Source organism: Euphorbia lathyris, chromosome 4, assembly GCF_963576675.1.
Source record: "Euphorbia lathyris chromosome 4, ddEupLath1.1, whole genome shotgun sequence".
Taxonomy (NCBI): Eukaryota; Viridiplantae; Streptophyta; class Magnoliopsida; order Malpighiales; family Euphorbiaceae; genus Euphorbia; species Euphorbia lathyris.
The window spans coordinates 4064969-4084784 of record NC_088913.1 but is presented as its reverse complement, the minus strand read 5'-3'; the positions used below and the strand labels follow the sequence as shown (position 1 = coordinate 4084784).

Here is a 19816-nt window from a genome sequence, read left to right as displayed (position 1 = left end):
CGCAGTGTCTGTTATTTTGTAGTAGGAGTTGAAAGAAGGCTATTTCAATTGATTTAAATAGGATGATTCAAATATTTTGTGTTGATCTTATTTGAGTGATAAGTAAAAAAGCAGAGGTTTTTTTTTTTTGTTAGTTTTAAGTTAAATTATCTGTGATGATTCCTTGATGTACTGGTATTATAAGTTTGGGTAAATAATTTATTAGTCCCTACATTTTTTTCCTATTACACTATTTCGTCCTTATTTTAATAATATATTGTTTAGTCCTTAATTTTTTTGTTCTATTCAACGGTTTAGTCTCTTATAGAGGGAGGGACAAACTGTTTAATACTTCAAATATTTGAAGAACTATTCAACAAGGGACAAACTGTTTAATACTTCAAATATTTGAAGAACTAAACTGTTGAATAGAACAAAAATTAAGGACTAAATAGTGCATTATTAAAATATGAGGATTAAACAGTTTGTTAGGTATAATATAGTGACTTATAAATTATTTACCCTGTAAGTTTTTATTACTGTTATCTATTGGTTTATGTATAGCTGCTGATGAATAAGTTCTTACTAGGCTTAATGCATACATTTACGGCTGTAAATGAGCTGAGCTGCTCATGAGCGGTTCGGTGGCTGGCTCGATAAAAATTCGACTCGGTTCGATTTGTAAACGAGCCGTTCGTGAGCACGATTTACTGGCTTGGTTCGTAAATGAGACGAGTTTGAGCAGGCCAAAGCTCGTGAGCAGACTCGATTAAAACATTTATAAACAAATTAGTTTTGCAAAAAAAAACTATATAGTTTTGTGTTAGTTCACAAATATCAAAACTTAATACTATTTCATTTGCTATTAGATGAGTTCGTTCACAAACATAATAAATGAGTAATGGCCGGATTATTTGCAAGTATATTGCTTATTTATTCATAAATTTTGCTTGTGAGTTTGTTTGTGTACACAATTAAAGAGCTATTTGTGGCAAACTTTATAAATATAATTAACGTTTTACTCACAAACAATTCATGATCGGATAATTTTCTTAATCAACCAAGCCCAAAAAGTATTTTAGGTTCGAAACAAGTTTGAAGCTGTGCTCGAGCTCATTTATTTTTTAATGAGATGAGTTGATTACAACCTTATAATACCTTAGCCGATTGCTAATAGAGTTTGTATAAAATGACAAATAAGAATATTTTAAAACCTTTAAATGGTTAGTAATTAGGAGTAAAAATGTCATCCAAAAAAGCAGAACAATAAGCTAATTGAAAAAGTTTATAAAATCTTTTTTTTTTCAAAATTAGTTTTTTCAACTCATTAAGTTCTCTCAAATTTTTTTTTATTAAATACCTCTATTAGAGGTTTGATTAGTCATAACCTTTAAAGTAGCTCTAGTCATAACCTTTAAAGTAGCTCAAACCTCTAATTACCTCCAAAAGCTCTTTACTAAACAGGTTCATAATAATAATCTCTTCATAATGATAACGAGTTTTGTCTCCACGTACAAAATAATGTAACTTTAAATCTAATATTTTATTAAATGGTGCAATTTCAAGTCTTGTTAGCATAAAATAAGTTTTTTCATTAACAGAAAAGGTATAATTTTTAAATTTTATTGTAAAATTGAGTGATTTTTATATTACGTTCTAAATTTTAATGGTCATACTATGAAAATGAATAGAGTTCAATGACTATGGGTGTAATTTACTGTCTTTATATATCACCAAACTTAATTCGTAATATTTAATATGTCATTATTTTCTATATATTATGATTTTACATCATAATTTAAAAAATTCAGACTCCAATTCATAAATCATAAACCCTAGAAAAATATATTATAGACTTCTAATTTATAAATTCTAATCTTTAAAATATATTAAAAGTACCGATTTTACTAGTTTGATATAATCCAAAATTATGACTTGATATAATTGTAAATAGTTTTTAAAATATGAATTTCTGTGTAATTTTCTTTTATTAATATGGTAAACGTTTATATGATGACCCACACATTGCCAATTATTAAAACATTTATAAGATTCAAAACATTAATTGCATGAATTGGGCTTCTTAATTTTGTGGTGAGGTATATATAAAAGGATGTTCTAGACTCTAATTCCCATCCAAAGAATAAGAAAGAAAAATGAATTATCCAACAATACCCATTAAAAATGATGTGGATATCAAAAGGAACCACCGACGGTGGTGGTGCCGCCGCTTCTAGTGGTGGTGCAACTGGTGGGAATGTGGAAGGCGATGGAGCTGATGGTGTTGGTGCTGCCGCGGCTAGTGGCGGTGGTGCAACTGGAGGAGATGCAAAAGACGGAGTTATTAGAGAACGTGGTTGTCAAAATAACGATAAGTGCGGTGGGATAAAATATATCTGTAGTACTACTTCTTCACTCAAGATAATTGCTAATCTCGGTGATGTGTTTGAAGAATACATTTTTGTGTCAAGCTCTCCAGTAATATCTAACATTGTTATATTGATTGTTATCTACTGCTATTTCATGAATAAATACTAGTACATGGCTTAATATTAATTAAGTTGTGTATTACTATTTTGATTTAATAAAATTAACCACATCCATTGGATCAGAGGAATTTACGTTTTTATCTATTATTCTTCATTTTCTTGTTTTAAAAAAATAATAATAATTTAGAATTAATAATTTATTAGTCCGTGAGTTTTTACCTAGCAATAATACATTATAAGGTTCTCATTTTTTATTTATTGCACAATAACAACAACAACAACAAAGCTTTAGTCCCGAAATGGTTCGAGGTCGGCTAACATGAACCATCATATAAAACCGTGAACAGTTACTGTTAGTGTGTTTGAAATTTGTGATGAACAGTTACTGTTAGTGTGTAAAATGTCTGATATAGACATGTTTTAAAATAATCAATATTCAATAAATAAATTATAAAATAAAAATTGTAATACACAAATTAATAAAAATAACCCAAATAACTAAATAAAAATAAAAAATAATAATTTATGAACGGAGTAAATCTTTGTTTTTTCGACAATAATATTATAGAGATAGAGATAGGAATAACGTTAAAAAAGAAATGTGATTTGTGGAAATAAAAAGGATAATTTTGTCAAAATCAAATAAATACAAACAAATAGTCAGAAAAAGCTCAAAACACTATTATTTCTATCAAACAAGGTAAAAGTTATTGTATAAATCTAACCAAACGCTATATTTCCTACAAGTTGAAGTGAAACGACGAACACTGCCCAAAAAGCTGAAATGAACACTTTATTATTATTATTATTATTATTATTATTATTATTATTATTATTATTATAAGAGATGGTATGATTTAATTATTTTTTCTTCAAAAATAACTATCCATAATTGTTTTTAATTCTAATCAAATATATTTTAGGGTTAATTCAAATCACAAAACCCTATCGTATTACTTTTTTTTTTTTTGGTAGAAAAGGAAAGGAAAGCAAAGCAAAACAAGCAACTATACCGGGATTAGCTTAGGAAAGCTAACCCCAATCATATCCTCTAAAAGAAGAGGAGAAAGAGCGAAAGGGGGACGGTAAGGGTAGAAACACCTAACACCCCCTCATGGCCTGCCGCCGCCAAGTGATCTGCAACACGATTCTGCTCCCGGAAAATGTGGCTGAACTCAAGGATATCAAATGAGGACCTAAGCCTCTTAATAGCTTTAATAAGGTTGCGGTTATGAGGACCCACCTATCGTATTACTAATTTGTAGATGATGCTCTATGATTTTTGTTTTTTTTTTTATTTATCAAAACAAGAGTGTGATTATCGTTGTTAGCAAATCAAGGATTTTCACCTAAAGCTGTTAAAAATGATGACATAACAAGAATTTTTGTCCATAATTTTTTTTTCGTCCTTTTGATATTTATAATTAATTTTTATAATTTTTTTTATTGCCGTTAGCCAATCTATTACAAATGACAACGTGACACGGAAATTTTTGTCCAATTTTTTTTCTTCTTTTCTGAAAGTCAAACTTAAATTCTTTTATAGTTTTTTTTTCACTCTTACCTTTCTTCCTCTTTTTTTTTTTTTGGGTGTTGTTAAACTCAGCCCCAAATTCCCACCTCTAGTTCCGTGAAAGGACGAAAGTGCCATTTCATGGGTTTTGGGGAGGGGAATTTCTATTTTTTTTGCCAATCCGACACGCGGACGTATGGATATCACGCCTCACCGCGTGGTCGGGCGTATAGATATCACGCCTCACCGTGTGGTCGGGCGTGATAGCCCCACGCCTCACCGCAGGTCGGGCAGTTGGCTGTCACGTCCGACCACGCGGTGAGGCGTGATAGCCACACATCCGCGTGTCGGATTGGCAAAAAAATAGCTTTTTAACCCCGTAAATAGTTTGTAAATAGGCTGTTAAACCCGTAAATAGGCCGTTAAAACCGTAACTACAGAATTGTACTTAAAATCTAAAAATACCATACAATTTAGTCCTAAAATCAGTAAAAATAATATAAGTTAATTAATAAATATTATTAAGCACAACATATAAAACTAATATAATCTAGTCCAAGCCTCTCTCCTTTCAGCGTATAGATTCTCCAAGTGACGAACACTTGGATGACAAAATAAACGCCATTGGGTGGCAATGGGAGGCACTGGAAACGTAGGATGTAAATAAAGACGTATGTAGTGATGATAACTCCCCAAATGACAAATCACAATCTCTCGCTCTGGTGGTCTTCCATCGTCCGAACGCATCGGCAGTATAGTGCAACATCCTAACTGTTGTGTAGTAAAGAGGAAAATTACTGCGTTCAATACAGATGCAGCAACAAATAAGTCATCCGGACTCACCATCCAGTGGGACTCACCACAACCCGCTCCTGCCCATTTAATACGTGTGAGGGCAGCATCAAATCCGTTCCCGTACATTGGCGCATACAGATCACGGTTTGCCCGCATCTCATTCTCTATGAGCACTCTCATCAGCTTCCACTCCTCTTGGTTATAAATGATGGCATCGGCTAAAACACGAAATCCACAGTTACCATCTGCTACAACATCATGGAATCCAGTAATAAATGGTACGATGAGACCTTGAACCCGATGTAAATGGTGGTAACCGGCGATATCCGCATCAAATCCGACTGAAAATATTAATATATGAAATTTATCAATAAAAATATATTTACTTTAACTTCAACATATATATAAATGAAATAAAATATACCCGGTATCTGGCTGTTATGCACAGATGAGGATGAGGAACGGCCTCGACTACGACTACTCCTCGAACTTGAGGACCGTGCTCGACCTCGTGGTGCCTGACTGTACTCCAATGCACTCGGATTTCGTTTCGTCGATGAATTTCCCTTTGGTCTACCCCTAACAGTGTCTTTGACCTCAGGTTCTTTGAAGCCACTCTGTTCCGGGTTTATCTGATCATGAATGTACATCGATATGCTACGCACCATTGAAGGATCTAATTTTTCAACCTTTTCCACAAGAGATTGAAAAAATCAGTGATCCTCAGACCCATCAGCATATACTGGAGCAGTAACTGGTATGTCACTCAACCCTTCAAACGCAAGAGATCTCCAAAAAGGATGGATGCGGTCAACACGGATCGATTCATCTGTGTCAATATATGTTTTAAGCTCACATGCACAGGGAATGCCATGAGTCATGGGCAACACGCATCCGCATTCACTTACCACATCCATACTCAATCCGTGCATTCGCTTGAGCTCAGCATTTAATACAGCCAAGCAGTAATGTGAAACGTGTAAGTCGAGATACATGAAAGGTGCTCCATAGTGATTCACCGCAGATCTTCTTCTCGAGTCCTCGAGTGAGTATCTGATTATATACAGCGAAGGATTACAAAACTAATGTATTAAATTTTAAAAGATTAAAACAAATAACAGAATAAATGTCTTACTTGATCGCCTCGATCTGAGCCTCAATGTCCTTGTGCACCTTCGCCCACACTGTATCGAGTGCACCAGTAGATGAATTCAACCACTGTTTCAACTGTGCATATGAACTCTCCACTCGACAGGTTGTGGTGTTTCCTAAGTGCAACACCTTGTTCGTCCATGCTCGACAAAACTTCTCTTTATGCACTAGCCATGTGGTCTCCACGTACTCTATCACATGAGGCCAGTTGGCAGTAGTATTCTTCATGGCTACCACTGCCGCCTCATATTCGGCTACTGTCGGGGCTTCAATTATATGTTTCCATTTGGAATTCTTAAAAATTTCACCAAACCTCTTCATTCCACACAACTTGCCTACTCTATCCTCCACATCTTTATTAATATGCCATGTGCACAATAAATGATGACTATGAGGAAATACCTCACGAACCGGCCGCATCAGTCCTAACTCCCGGTCTGTAGCAATGGCTGTCGGATGCACATCAGGTTGGAGCAAAAGCTTCAATTTTTGTAACACCCACATATAACTACCCTCAGTTTCATCCTTCATGATTGCATAGGCGATCGAGAAGTTTTTGTTTGAAGGCGTCATTCCAATGATTTCAAAGAATGACATCTTATACTTGTTTGTTTTATATGTTGAATCTATACCAACAAACAAGTAATAAGATTGGAACAGTGTGATCGATGTTGGATGTGCCATAAATAAGTGAGTCACGACATTGCTGCCCGGCACCGCTTGCGCCAATGTATGTAGTCCTTATCTATAGCAAGCCGATAAAACTGACCGATTACATCCCGACTCTCAAAGCTCTCAGTCCTGATTTTCTCTCTGTAATTATAGATATGTCTTTGTGTCGGGCAATCCTTCAGATGTTTTTCTTTGATTGCATCAAAAATAGCACAAGGCTTAGCTTGAGCTGAACTCATTTCACGAACAAGTTTTTTGAAAGCCGGGCTTAGTCCGCTCATCTGTCTGTAGCCCTGACGATATACAGCCAACTGATGACAGTGCTGTCCTCTATCTCTAGGAATCCCATTCACCACCCAACCGCCCAATTCAGCGATTTCCATAACCTTTATCTGGAATTTGCAACCACAGTACTTTGTTTTTGTATTCTTCCGTAGTATAACATCCGTATCCATATCCTTTTTCCTTTTATAATTCTTAACACCACGAGCACATTTAACCAATATCCACTTTGACTTGCGCCTCGTCTTGTGCGACGCTGTGGTTAACTCGAACCCGATCCCAATTGCCGTCTGTTTTGCCCAGTTAACAGCTTCATGATATGTTTGAAACGTTTGTTTGGGAAAAAACTGCGAACTGTAATCTATGCCGTTTCCGTCAAATTCTTCCCACGAAACCTCCTGTAAATGATAAATAACGAACATTACATTCCAAAACGTGACATTTCTATAGCGTTTCGGTGTCTAAACCCGAAAAACAGCCACAAATATGCTCGGACGTGTGAGCATCACGCCTCACCATGTGGTGGGGCGTATGAGTATCACGCTCGACCATGCGGTGGGGCGTATGAGCATCACGCCTCACCATGTGGTGGGGCGTATGAACATCACGTCCCACCTCATGGTGGGGCGTGTGGCTATCACGTCCCACCATGTGGTGGGGCGTGATACTCATACGCCCCACCACATGGTGAGGCGTGATGCTCACACGCCCGAGTGCCGAACCAGATTTTTTTTAATTCAAATTACAGAAATGCAAGGAAGTTCAATCGGAAAAATACCTCGAATTCAGACACAGCATCACTCCGTCTCCTCCCGGTGATAACGGATTGCCTTCCATCAAACGTGTTGTCTTTGATTCGGATGAAAATGTATTTGGGAGACTTTGAGAGAGTTTGGGAGGGATTGAAGTTTTCAGTTTTTGGTTAAAGGGCGGTTACGTCTTTTTCCGGGGCTGGAAGTGTGAAAGTGGGGCTGAGTTTAGTAACCCACTTTTTTTTTCATTATAGAAATCCTTCATTCTTTTCCTTTATTTTTCTTCTCACTTCTTTTTTTCTTTTAGAAAAAATTCCATGAAATTTCTTTAAAAAAAATTCCAAAATTTCCATGAAATTTAGGAATTTCCTTGGAATTATTTAAGGAATTTCATGGAGTTCCTGAAATTCCTTTTTTAAGGAATTCTTAGGATTTTTTTAAAAGAGAGATGAGAAAAAAAAAAGAAAGAGAAGGAAGAAGATGAAAGGAGTAGGAAAGAGAAAATAAAAAAATTTATAAAAATTTAATTCTGATTTTTAAAAAGTCAAAAAGAGAAAAATAATTTAAATAAAAATAAGTTGTCACATATGTTAAACTCTATTCTTTATTACTTAATTTTTTAGTATCAATCAATTCAATAACTTATCATTACTTATTATAATTATAATTAGTTTTTATATTTTCATTATTATTATTATTAGAACCATTATTATTTTTATAAAATTTTTACTTTAATTATTGTTTTTTTTAAAAGATTATATTATTATTTCAGTTTCAATAGAATTCAATTCAGTTTAATAATATTTACTTCAGTTTTTTTTTTTTCAGAGCCTTAAAAGAAAATCCTGGATTTGTGACAACAACCATAAGACGTCATCTACAAATCAGTGTAACACCGGAGGTTTTTTAGAACTAACCCCTATGTTTTTTTTTTTTATATATCTACTACTGGGACTAAAATAATAATAATAAAAAGTACAAAAAAAAAAAATCAAACACGCACAAATTAAAATAATAATCAAAATATATAAAAAGGAGAACCAAACACGCACTAAATTACATATTAAAAAATAATTAAAAAAATAGAGAACAAAAGATTAGAAAAGATGAAAATAAAAACACCTTTAATTATTTATTACATGAACTTCATAAAATAAAACCAGACATTACATAAAGAAAAAAGCTCTCATATCACATATATTATTCCTCCTAACCAAGCAACATAGTTTTAGTCATCATAGTTACAAACTCATCCATATCAACCATACCATCCCCATCGGAATCAACTCCCCGGACCATTCTCCGGCAATCTTCCAAGCTACATCGCTCCCCAAGTCGTCTGAGTACGTCCATAAGTTCCTCGGCAGTTATCTTCCCGTCTCCATTCACATCGAAAGCGCAGAAAGCACTCTGAATATCAGCTGTTTTAATGCCCCCTTTCTTCTGAGCTTCAACGAACTCCTTGAAATCGATAAATCCATCTCCGTCTAAATCAACCACCTGGAAAATCTTCGGTACATCTCCTACCGTCTTATCCTGTCCGAGAGCTCTAAGTGTAGCCCGGTACTCCTGCTGGGAAATTTTCCCATCTCTGTTGGTGTCAAACTTGTTGAAAACTTGCCTCATCTCACTCAAATTCGGCTGGAAAGTAGGCGAGGATGAGGCGGAGTTTTTCCTGTCACGGGATGAGAATAATCGGGATGGCTTTCGCAGAAGCCTGTTTCGAGAAAGCTTGTATTGGAACTCTAGAAAACTAAGGTTCGACATTTCTGCAACGATGTCTTTGTTTTCACAGCAGTTTTCACAGCAAATACACAAAACGTTTATCCATTCTCGACGAACAGATATATAAAAAAGTATGAAACGTTGGTCTGAATTTAAAGACCAATAAAGCGAAAAGATAGCTTGATTCCGGAGCAACTTGTCAACCATGGAAAGAAAGATTCTGAAAGCATATATATATATATATTTATACACATAGATAAGGATAAGCAAAAGAATGGAATAGATTCTTTGATTGTTTTCAAAAATCACAATGAAATCTATGAATCACTTTGCAGCACTTGTTCTTTTAAGAATGTCTGTCTACTTTTATTCTCTATAAATGTGAATTCGCGGGTATAAATGAAAGGCGAAAGACGTAACGTAAAGACTACATTTGGTAAAAGTAATTATCAAAATACTCCCTGGAGTAAGAAAAGAACTGGCTATCCATTATCCAGATCCTCCATTACATCAATGTCCTTTCGAGCTGTTAGCTTCTGCACGTATCCTGTGGGAATAGAAATATTAAGTAACGATTTCTAACCCGCGAACAAAAAACATAACAAGAAACAGAAAGATTGTGTCAGATGTTAATATGAAGTGGACCTTTAACTATAAGCTTGAGCTTTTAGTTAAATTGGTTCCATGACATGGTATCAGAGCCAGTTTGACCCAGTGGTCCAGGGTTCGATTCCTGGCAGCCCCAGTTGCTAATTTAATTGCAGGATATGGTAGACCTGTTCAAAAGCCCATTGGCCCGCCCAGCCCGTCCAAGCCCACTCTTCAAAGATTGGGCTTGGACGTATATGTTTCGTAATAGGCCCGACCCGGCCCAAGCCCGCTTAGGCCCGAATACATAGTAGGTTGGGCTTGGGATTTGTCTCAAAACCCAAGCCCAACCCAGCCCGGCCCGAAATTTTAATAATAACTTTAATTTAATAAATTTTATAGTTTAATAAACTTTATATTCCAAAAATAAAAATTTTAAATTTCATCAACATAAAAATTTCCAAACCATATATCTTTTAGAATTGATGAACATGTACATATTTTTTTATTATTGTTTTATTTATTACTATCAAATGAGTATTTTTTTTTATTTAGGATGGCGTTAATTGATTTTTATTGGAGTAATCCTCTAAAGTTTAGTTCATTGTATTGTATTATTTATATTTATAGTATAATTTTTTTAGTTTAATTTTAATTTAAAAAAAAATATAAAGATTAGTTGGGTCGGGCCGGGTTGGGCTTGGGAATTAGTTCTTTTAGCTTGGCCCAGCCCGGCCCGAGCCCGATGTAAATATAGTACGGGCTAAGTTGGGCTTGGACAAAGCAATTATGTAACAAGCCCGCTTAGGCCCAGCCCAAGCCCAGCCCGGCCCAGCCCATGAACAGGTCTAGGATATGGTAATACAGGTCTGTAAAAACTACTATAAGTTTAAAATTTTGGTTGGCTCTAAAAGTAGTAAATGCAGATGCTGGTGGCACACTGCCTCCGAAAAGTAAAGGAAAAAGATCGGGATAAGGTGTAAAAATGCTATCAACGTTGATAGCGAAGAGCAATTTTAACCTATAACGTTGGCAACCAAAAGTAATTTCACCCTTCGCGTTGGCAAATTGGGTAAATTGAAGACAATAAAAAACACGCGTATTTTGTTCCCGTGTTCTGGATCAATATGTTTAGTGATAGAATGACTTGCGTATGTAGTGGAGATGACAAGATTCATGATTGAGAGACAATTTGATGAATGATGTCTTAAATTAAGACAATTTCCCAACATTAGGTGTAAAATTACGTTTAATTGCCACCGTTAAGGGTAAAATTGCTCTTGACTGTCAAAGTTAGGGGTATTTTTGCACCTTATCCCAGAAAGAAAAGTTGGGTTATCTCAAAAAAAAGTGTTGGATCTCAAATTCCCCTAAATTCCTACAATATCAATTCTGGTCTACTTCCAGAGAAAAATTCCTAAATTCCTAGATATACTTTTGAAATAATTAGAAGACATAATGCAATGTGGGGGTAACTTACACCCATGCCCCCTCAACTTTGGCTTACTTTCTTTATAGCCCATGAACTTAAAAAACGGACATAAAAGTCCCTAATTCTATCCTTTACTAACATAAAAGCCTCTTATGAAAGAAAAAGATCTCAAAATGATCATTGGCGACCTTGAAATGGAAAAGTCCAAGAATTAAAGTTGTTTAGGGTCAAGCTTGTTTGCCAAAAAATATTGTGCAGGAAAATATTTTCCTAATTTTCCAGTGTTCGTTTGCAAAGAAAAATAAGTCAACGGGAAAATTTTAGATTAGTCAAACAGAAAAATATATGAAAAAAAGTGAGGAAAATGTTTCTCTTTTGAATCTTTTTGACGTAGATTAAAGTTGATGAGGACGGTTTTAGTCTTAAACCGACAAAGAACACAATCTTCTCAAAACTAGCTTGAAGGTTTGATTAACCCAAAGGAATAAATACTTGCTCCAATGGAGGCTTGTATTTCAAATAATATCAAAGTTGTGTCTCTTTACAAAAGAGGAAGCTTTTATACCTTCCCCAAATTACATAACAAAAGACTAAAAACCCATGCTAGGGTTTTAAGGATAGTTTAACCACTAGGGGTAAAATAGGGGTAGGGAAGAGTAATGGCAGTCCAGTAAATAAAGGGTAGTGGCAAAACAGTAATTAGAAGGTGACAGATATTGTTCCTTGTAGGAAGAACTTGGGCCAGATGTCGTGTCAGATATTTGGCGCAAGATGTCGTGTCGCTCAGATATTGTACCTTCTGTTGTAGCCAAATATCGGAAAATATTTTATTTTCCAACAATTTTTTCTCCTTACCTGATATTTTATTGACACCACATTTTCAATTTTCCAAAATGACTATTTTCAGAACTTTCTCTCTCTAAACAACCATTTTTTTTATCTCCTAACCAAACAATACCTAAATGAATTTAAAACCAAAAACTTTAAGAGTTAAAGTTGCTTAGATTATTATTGGTCTGTTTGTTTTATCTGCTGTTTGCTGTTGCTATTTGTTGTTTCCTGTTATGTTGCTGTTTGAAAAAGCTGTTGTTCCAAAAAGCAGGGATTCCCTGCTTTTATAAAAAGCTACTTTTAGGCTACAAAAGGCAAACAGGAGGTGTCTAACCAAACACCTTAAACTCTCCTTTTCAAAGTGAAAAGGCAAACAGGAGGTCGAAAAGCAGCTACCAAACACCCCCTATTTCTACCAGCTTTACAACAGAAGGTTACCTGCTACTAGAGTGGTCATTTTAATCAATCGTAAAACGGTAAAAATGGTCATTATGTTAGTAAAATGCAAAGTTTAGAGACTTTAATATTCGGTTTTGAAGTTCATGGATTATAATGAAAATAAGGGAAAAGTTGAGGGGCTATGAGAGTAATTTACACCTCATACCACTTAACAATCAAAGATGAAACTTCACATCAAACTAGAAAATTTAGCTATGAAACAGAAAAGAAATGGAAACGAACTCGAAACTCAAAACGCTAATGAAGAAGAGTTTCCGTGCAATATAGCTTGACTAGTCAAGCTGTTCCAAGTTCATTTATAAGGTGTTAAATTGTTAAAACAGTGAACATATTTTAACTTGCAAATGTCAAAACATTAGTCAGAAGATTCTTTATTTCTAACCTACATATTTGTAAACAAAGTCCTGGCCTAACTTATTCCAAAAGATACCATAAACGAGAAGGATTGTCTCACATAACGAGCCATATAGCTCCCTAATTAAGCAATGTGCGGTATTTAGGTAATTTAACACGAACCCCTCCTCACCCCCCAAAACCGTGTGGAACATGAACTAAATATCCATAAAGGACCCAACTTTGAATACAAAGTTCTGGTGCCAAGTAAACAAAAGCCTAACTCATTTCCCAAAGTACCTCAAAAGAGGAGGATTGTCTCGCATATATAAAAAGTCATTCAGCTCTTTAATTAAGCAACGTGTGAAATCTTAAGAGACTTCCCTCACGCCATAGTCATTAAAGACGCACGGTGCATGCCAGGGTGACTGTGCCCGTCATTGAGGGTGGTGAGGTGCTGGCCTGGCACCTTTGGTGCGCTATTAACAACTATTCTTCACGGCCAGAATCACCTAGAGAGATACCACGTAAACAAAGGCTTAACTTAACTCATCCTCAAAGGTACCTCAAAGGAGGAGGATTGCCTCACATATATAAGGAGTGATATAGCTAGAGGTAGCAAAAGTACATACGACCCAATTGCATGACACGAAATCGACACGTAATTTTAGTGTTTGGGTTCAGCTTAGTAGGTAATGTGTCATTTTTGAGTTGACACGCAAATTTTTGGGTCGGGTTGGGTTGGTTGATATGCTAACCCGGAAACAACACGAAATGACACGAATATTTAAAATTATTGTGATATTCTCGTGTTTTTATACGTCACTTTATTAATAAAGATAATAAAATTATAATTATTACTTGCAAATATGATTCGAAGCTCCTAAATTGTTATAAACACATTGCATGACCCCCCTTAATTTGATATTAGCGGACTTTTCGATGGTTAGTATTAACATATTAATTTAAAAATGACATAAAGTATTTAAAAATAGTACAATATCTTCTTATATTTTTAAAACTTATCATTAATATATTTGCATAACAAAATCACATGTAACCCGAAAACACGACACGAAATCGACACTAACATGAACAAGTTAACACGATTGTGACACAAAAGTTTTTGGATTTGGTTTGAGTTTACTCTTTTTAACACGAACCCGAAAATGACACGATACGAACACGACTCAAACGTGAAAATTGCCAGGCTATGTTGTACGGAAACGGGAAACGAAATGGAAACGGATACCAGGAAAAGTTATTTCTAAGAAAAATTAGCTAGGAAACGGAAAGAAACGGATACGAACGCGGAAACACTAATGAAGAAGAGTTTCCGTGCAATATAGTTGCCAGGTCTAGATATAGATGCCTAATTAAGCTATCTAACAATATTTTTAACTACAATTGTTAAATTGCACTAATTTAAGTATCTGTATTCTCTGAATAGAACAAGGCAATCAGATATATAATCAAAATCTTACTTTTTTAACATATAGAAAACAGAAATATATGGGGGAAGAAAGAAATACCAATTCCATGGCAAGGTATGCATTTGCAGAGAGTCTCCTTTCCTCTTTTATTATAGTAGCTAACATATCCAGAGCCTTGACAACTATTGCACTTCCCAGTCCATTCATAAACCATCACCCTACAATCCTATTTCAACAAAATTTGATTCAGATCTAAAAAATGAAGCAAGTACTGTTTCAATTCTTTAATATACGAAAACGGATACCGAGAAACAATATTTAAAAACAATATAGGAAGTTATATACAAAAAAGAAATTTTTTCGTTTTGAAAGCTTGTAGAAGATTACAAAATATAGTGATAAGATCCAAATTTGTTCCTCTCGTTTTTGGAGAAGCGTATATCTATCCTTAATGAACAAAATGGTAAAATTTACTTAAGGTTGGTTTCCAAGCAAGATCAAATTTATCTCTAACTTACAAAACATTTGAATGCACCAGTTTGGCCGTTATTTTACTATCATATATTGTTTATAACTATCATATCAGATATTCCAAACAAGTTTTGTATGTTTTAATAGATTGTTTATAACTCTGTTAAGAACGTAGTAACATCCTTAAACTAACAGGCCAATCGATTCTTAATATATATTTAAAATCAAAGTTTCTATCAATATAGTTTCAAACTAATTCAAAGCCTCAAATACCCAGACCCAGCTGGGTTAGATACACAGTTGGTCACTATACTCTTGTAATTGTTTAAAATGGTCACTCAACTTCAATTTGTCTTAATTAAATTATTCAACTTCGAATTTTATCTCAATTAAGTCACTCCGACGACTTCAAGAGCAAAAAAACCGAAAAAGTGACGTGGCTGCCACATCACCAGTAATCAACTTTCATTGGTGACCAAAGCGACACGTGACTGACACCTACCTGACCGAAACGATACGTGTTGGTTATGTGGCAGTCCACATGTCGTTTCGGTTGGCAGTAAAAGTTGACTAGTGATGATGCATAGTTGGTCAAATACCCATACCCAACTGGGTTAGATACATAGTTGGTTACTAAACTAATTGTTTCAAAATGCTCACTCAACTTCAATTTGGCTCAATAAAATTATTCAACTTCGAATTTCATCTCAATAAAGTCATTCCGTCAACTTCAATAGCAAAAAAAGTACCGAAAAAGTGGCATGGCTACCACATCAGCAGTAATCAACTTTCATTGCTGATCGAAGCGATACGTGTTTGACACCTACCTGACCGAAACGATACGTGTTGGTTAGGTGGCAGCCCACACGTCGTTTCGGTCAGCGGTAAAAGTTGACTAGTGATGATGTGGAATCTACATCATATTTTGGCTTAATACTTATTTACACCCTTAAACTTGGCAAGTTTTGCTTATTGGCACCCTAAACTTTTTAAATAGCCTATCACACACTTATAGTTGGTTTTAAAAACCTATCACATACCTATAGTTGGTTTTAAAAACCCATCACACACCTAAAGTTGGCTCATTCGGACCTTTTACATACAAAATCGTTGATCTATCATCTCATATGTCAAAGATGAGAGATCAACGATTTTGTATACAAAAGGTCCGAATGAGCCAACTTTAGGTGTGTAATAGGTTTTTAAAACCAACTACAGGTGTCCGATAGGTTTTTAAAGCCAACTATAAATGTGTGATAGGTTATTTAAAAAGTTCAGGCTGCCAATAGGCAAAACTTGCCAAGTTTAAGGGTGTAAATATGTATTAAGTCTCGTATTTTCATTGTCTTTTTTCCCGTGTCGGAGTGATTTAACCGAGACAAAATTCAAAAGTAACCGATTTTATTGAAACAAATTGAAGTTGACTAGACAAGGTGGAAGCCACACCATAGTTTCAGTGTCTTTATTCGCGGCAAGGACTTAATTGAGACCGAATTCAAAAATTAAATGATTTTATTCAAACAAATTGAAGTTGAGTAAATATTTCGAGACAATCATGAAACTACAGTGACCAATTAGGGATGCAAATGGGGTGGAGATTCCACGTCTCCATCGGTGACCCGCCCCGATAGGGACGGGGAATCCCCGATAAGGATCCCCATTGGACGGGGATGGGGATACTTTTGTCCCCCATGATGAGGATGGGGAAAGCTATCCCCATCCCGTGGGATCCCCGTCCCTGTCCCGTTAATCCCCAATGAGGATCCCCAATTATTTATAATTGATTTTTTTGGATGATTTAAATATATTTTAATTAGATAGTTGGTTGTTTCAATTTTTATTCTTTTTATTTGAAAAATTTGAGAATGGTTATTAATACTTGGTATTATTAGCCAATGTTTCTTGGACGTCTTTACTGATTTTCAAAGGTGATTCCCGGGGAATATGGATAACATTTTTGTAACATTTATAAATGGGGATTACCAGCGGAATTGGGATGGGGATAAGTTTGTACCCGTTTAGCTGGCAGGTAGGGGATGGTGAAACCCTGACTAGTAGGGGACTGGGTCCCTGCCCGGCCGGGTTTACATCCCTATGACCAATGGTGCATTTAACCAGACCCAATTGTTCAAGAACAATGTCAATCATTTCATAAACAAAAAACCTCAATTCTACATTTATCAACAATATCCAAAACAATGAATGACGAGCAACAAGGAATTCACCTGAATTTCAGCATCACAGCTAAGCCGTTTATCAATTTCCGCCGGAGAAACAGGTTTAGTATCTGGATAAGTCATAGGAAGAGGAAGGGCATCTTCATTATCAGTCAAATAGCTCTCTCTAGGTCTAGACCATTTCTTATCTTTAGCATTCACCCTAATCCCGCTGCTTCTGCCACTATCACCAACAGAGGAGGACGGAGACGGCGAATTTCCCTCCGATTCCTGCCCAATTCGGATGCTTCCGGCGGCGTCTGCAGCGGATGATGTTAATTGGAACAGCCGGGGAAATGTGTGGCCTATTCGAAGGTCGCCGGCAGCGTAATACCGGTGAGAGGTGGTGGTGGTGGTGGTGGAAGGGAGAGATAGAAGGGGAGGTGGCGTAGAAGGGAAGAAGAGAGAGGTAGGGTTAATTGGTAGCATTTGCCGGTGACGGAGAAGTAGAGGAAGAGAGAATTTGGGGGCGGAGATAAGAGTAAAAATTGAAATTTGGATTTTTTCCTTATTGCAGAATGTGGGGGCCTATACATGAATGAGGCCAAAGTCAAAGCTTTGACTTTCTTCTTCTTCAAAGTTCAACTTATAGTTTTATCAAAAAAAAAAAAAAAAAAAAAAGAGTTCAACTTATAGTCGCGAATATATTTTCTTTTCCAAAGTTTCAATTTTTTTTTTTTGGTAAAATGCACTTATGGCCACTGAATTTTACCCATTTTCATATTGCGGACATTAAACTTCAATTTTTAATGCTATGACCACTGAATTTTACACTTTTTCACACTTATGGCTACTCAACATCTCAAAACGACCGCTGATGGTCTTAAAATAAAAAATTCGAAGAGTTAATGATATTCTAAAGAACTTTAATTCTTGAAAATATTCGTTTTGAAAGAGTGAACTTTTAGAGAGAGAAAACTTCAAAAAAGGTAATTTCGGAAAATAAAAAATGTGGTTTCATGGTAAATGTCGTTCTGAACAACTTTAATCATTGAATATTTTAATTTTGAGATCGTTATCGGTCATTTTTATGAATTAGTTAAATTCCAATGATCACCGGTGTTAAAACAAAAATAAAGTTCAGTGGCCCTACCGTTAAAGAATAGAAATTTAGTGGCCACAATGTTAAAATGAGTAAAGTTCAATCTCCTCAATTGGGCAACTCTTACCATTTCAATGATTAAAAAAAAATCAAAATTATGATATATGTGACGCGTTATTATTATAGTCAATTCAGATTTCTGACCAAACTGACATATGCCATCCACGTATGGCTACCACGTGTATTTTTATGAAAATAAAATAAAATTTAGTCTTTTTCATAAAAATATTCGAGATGTGGCTGTCACATTTCGTTCCGGTCAGAGATCTGAGTTAACTCATGTTGATGTGTCACCTATATCATTATTTTCATGCGTTTTAACCACTAAAATTGGTTGAGTGGCCTAGTTGAGACAAAACTCAAAGTTGAAAGATTTTATTAAAACAAATTGAAATTGAGTAACCATTTTAAAACAACTATTTAAGTTCAGTAATCAATGATGCGTTTAACCCATATTAGTTATAAGTTTTAGGGTTAAGGTGAAAAAATACCCCTAACGTTTTGGGTGAGGAGCAATTTTACCCCTAACGTCTAAAATGGTGCAATTTTACCCCTAACGTTTGTAGCCAAGAGCAATTTTGCCCCTAACGTTGATAAATTGGGTCAATTTCAGAAATAATTCATTAAATTGTCTTCTTGGTCATGAATTTTATCATCTACATTTCACATATACGTCATTTTATCAGTAACAAATCATAAACATATGTTGGGATGTAAAAAAAAAAAAATATACTGTTTTTTGTACGAATTAGACAAAAAAATTCAAAAAATTCACCGAATTTATAAATATTAATCTCCAATTCTATTATTAAATTACAAAAAAACATGAAATCTTTTTTTTAGAATGAATTGATATGCAATTGGTGCAAAATAATGAATAAAAATATATGTGTTTTATAATAGTGTCTGAAATTGACCCAAATTACAAACGTTAGGGGTAAAATTGCTTTTGGCTACAAACGTTAGGGGCAAAATTGCACCATTTTAGACGTTAGGGGTAAAATTGCTCCTGACCTAAAACGTTAGGGGTATTTTTGCACCTTAACCCTAAGTTTTAGGGTTAAGGTGCAAAAATAACTCTAACGTTTTGGATCATGAACAATTTTACCACTAACGTCTAAAATGGTGCAATTTTACCCCTAACTTTGGAAGCCAATAGCAATTTTATCCTTAACGTTGATAAATTAGATCAATTTGAGAAATAATTCGTCAAACTGTCTTATCGGTCATGCATTTTGTCATCAACCATTCACATGTGCGTCATTTTATCAGTAACAAATCACAAACATATGTGAGATGCGAAAAAAATAAAAAAAAATACTATCTTTTTTATGCATTAGACAAAAAAAAAATTCAAAAAATTCACCGGAATAAAATTGCTCTTAGAGCATCTCCAACAGCCTCTTAAATTGGCCCTTAAGTTAAAATTTGAGGGAGAATAAAAAATCAGCTCCAATTTTGTGGCTCCTTAAATCACTAAAAGTCTCTCAACTCTTAGTGTCTCTTAATTCATTTTTTTATAAATAATTTATTACTAAGGATTCTCTCTTCTTATACTGTTGGTAAATATAATAACAATTAATAATTTTAAT

General features: G+C 35.0%; 2 protein-coding genes across 2 annotated transcripts; both read right to left on the bottom strand.

The window, feature by feature from the left end:
• Positions 1-8743: 8743 nt before the first annotated feature.
• LOC136227145 (calmodulin-like protein 30) lies at positions 8744-9566 on the bottom strand. Its single transcript, XM_066015840.1, has one exon. The coding sequence runs from the start codon at positions 9564-9566 to the stop codon at positions 8844-8846; it is 723 nt and encodes a 240-aa protein (XP_065871912.1). The 3' UTR covers positions 8744-8843.
• A 58-nt stretch (positions 9567-9624) lies between these two features.
• LOC136227146 (protein disulfide-isomerase SCO2) lies at positions 9625-17637 on the bottom strand. Its single transcript, XM_066015842.1, has 3 exons — positions 17132-17637; positions 14535-14661; positions 9625-9906 (listed from the first exon to the last, which is right to left on the bottom strand). The coding sequence occupies exons 1-3, from the start codon at positions 17549-17551 to the stop codon at positions 9842-9844; spliced, it is 612 nt and encodes a 203-aa protein (XP_065871914.1). The 5' UTR covers positions 17552-17637; the 3' UTR covers positions 9625-9841.
• Between the last annotated feature and the right edge of the window lie 2179 nt (positions 17638-19816).

What these genes read in the sequence shown, in the direction of transcription:
- LOC136227145 (XM_066015840.1), bottom strand. Translation starts at nt 9,566, where the DNA reads ATGGTTGACAAGTTGCTCCGGAATCAAGCTATCTTTTCGCTTTATTGG.
- LOC136227146 (XM_066015842.1), bottom strand. Translation starts at nt 17,551, where the DNA reads ATGCTACCAATTAACCCTACCTCTCTCTTCTTCCCTTCTACGCCACCT. An exon ending in GCTGTGATGCTGAAATTCAG is followed by an intron (nt 14,662 to 17,131) that starts GTGAATTCCTTG and finishes TTGTTGAAATAG; the next exon opens with GATTGTAGGGTGATGGTTTA. An exon ending in CATACCTTGCCATGGAATTG is followed by an intron (nt 9,907 to 14,534) that starts GTATTTCTTTCT and finishes CTATTCCCACAG; the next exon opens with GATACGTGCAGAAGCTAACA.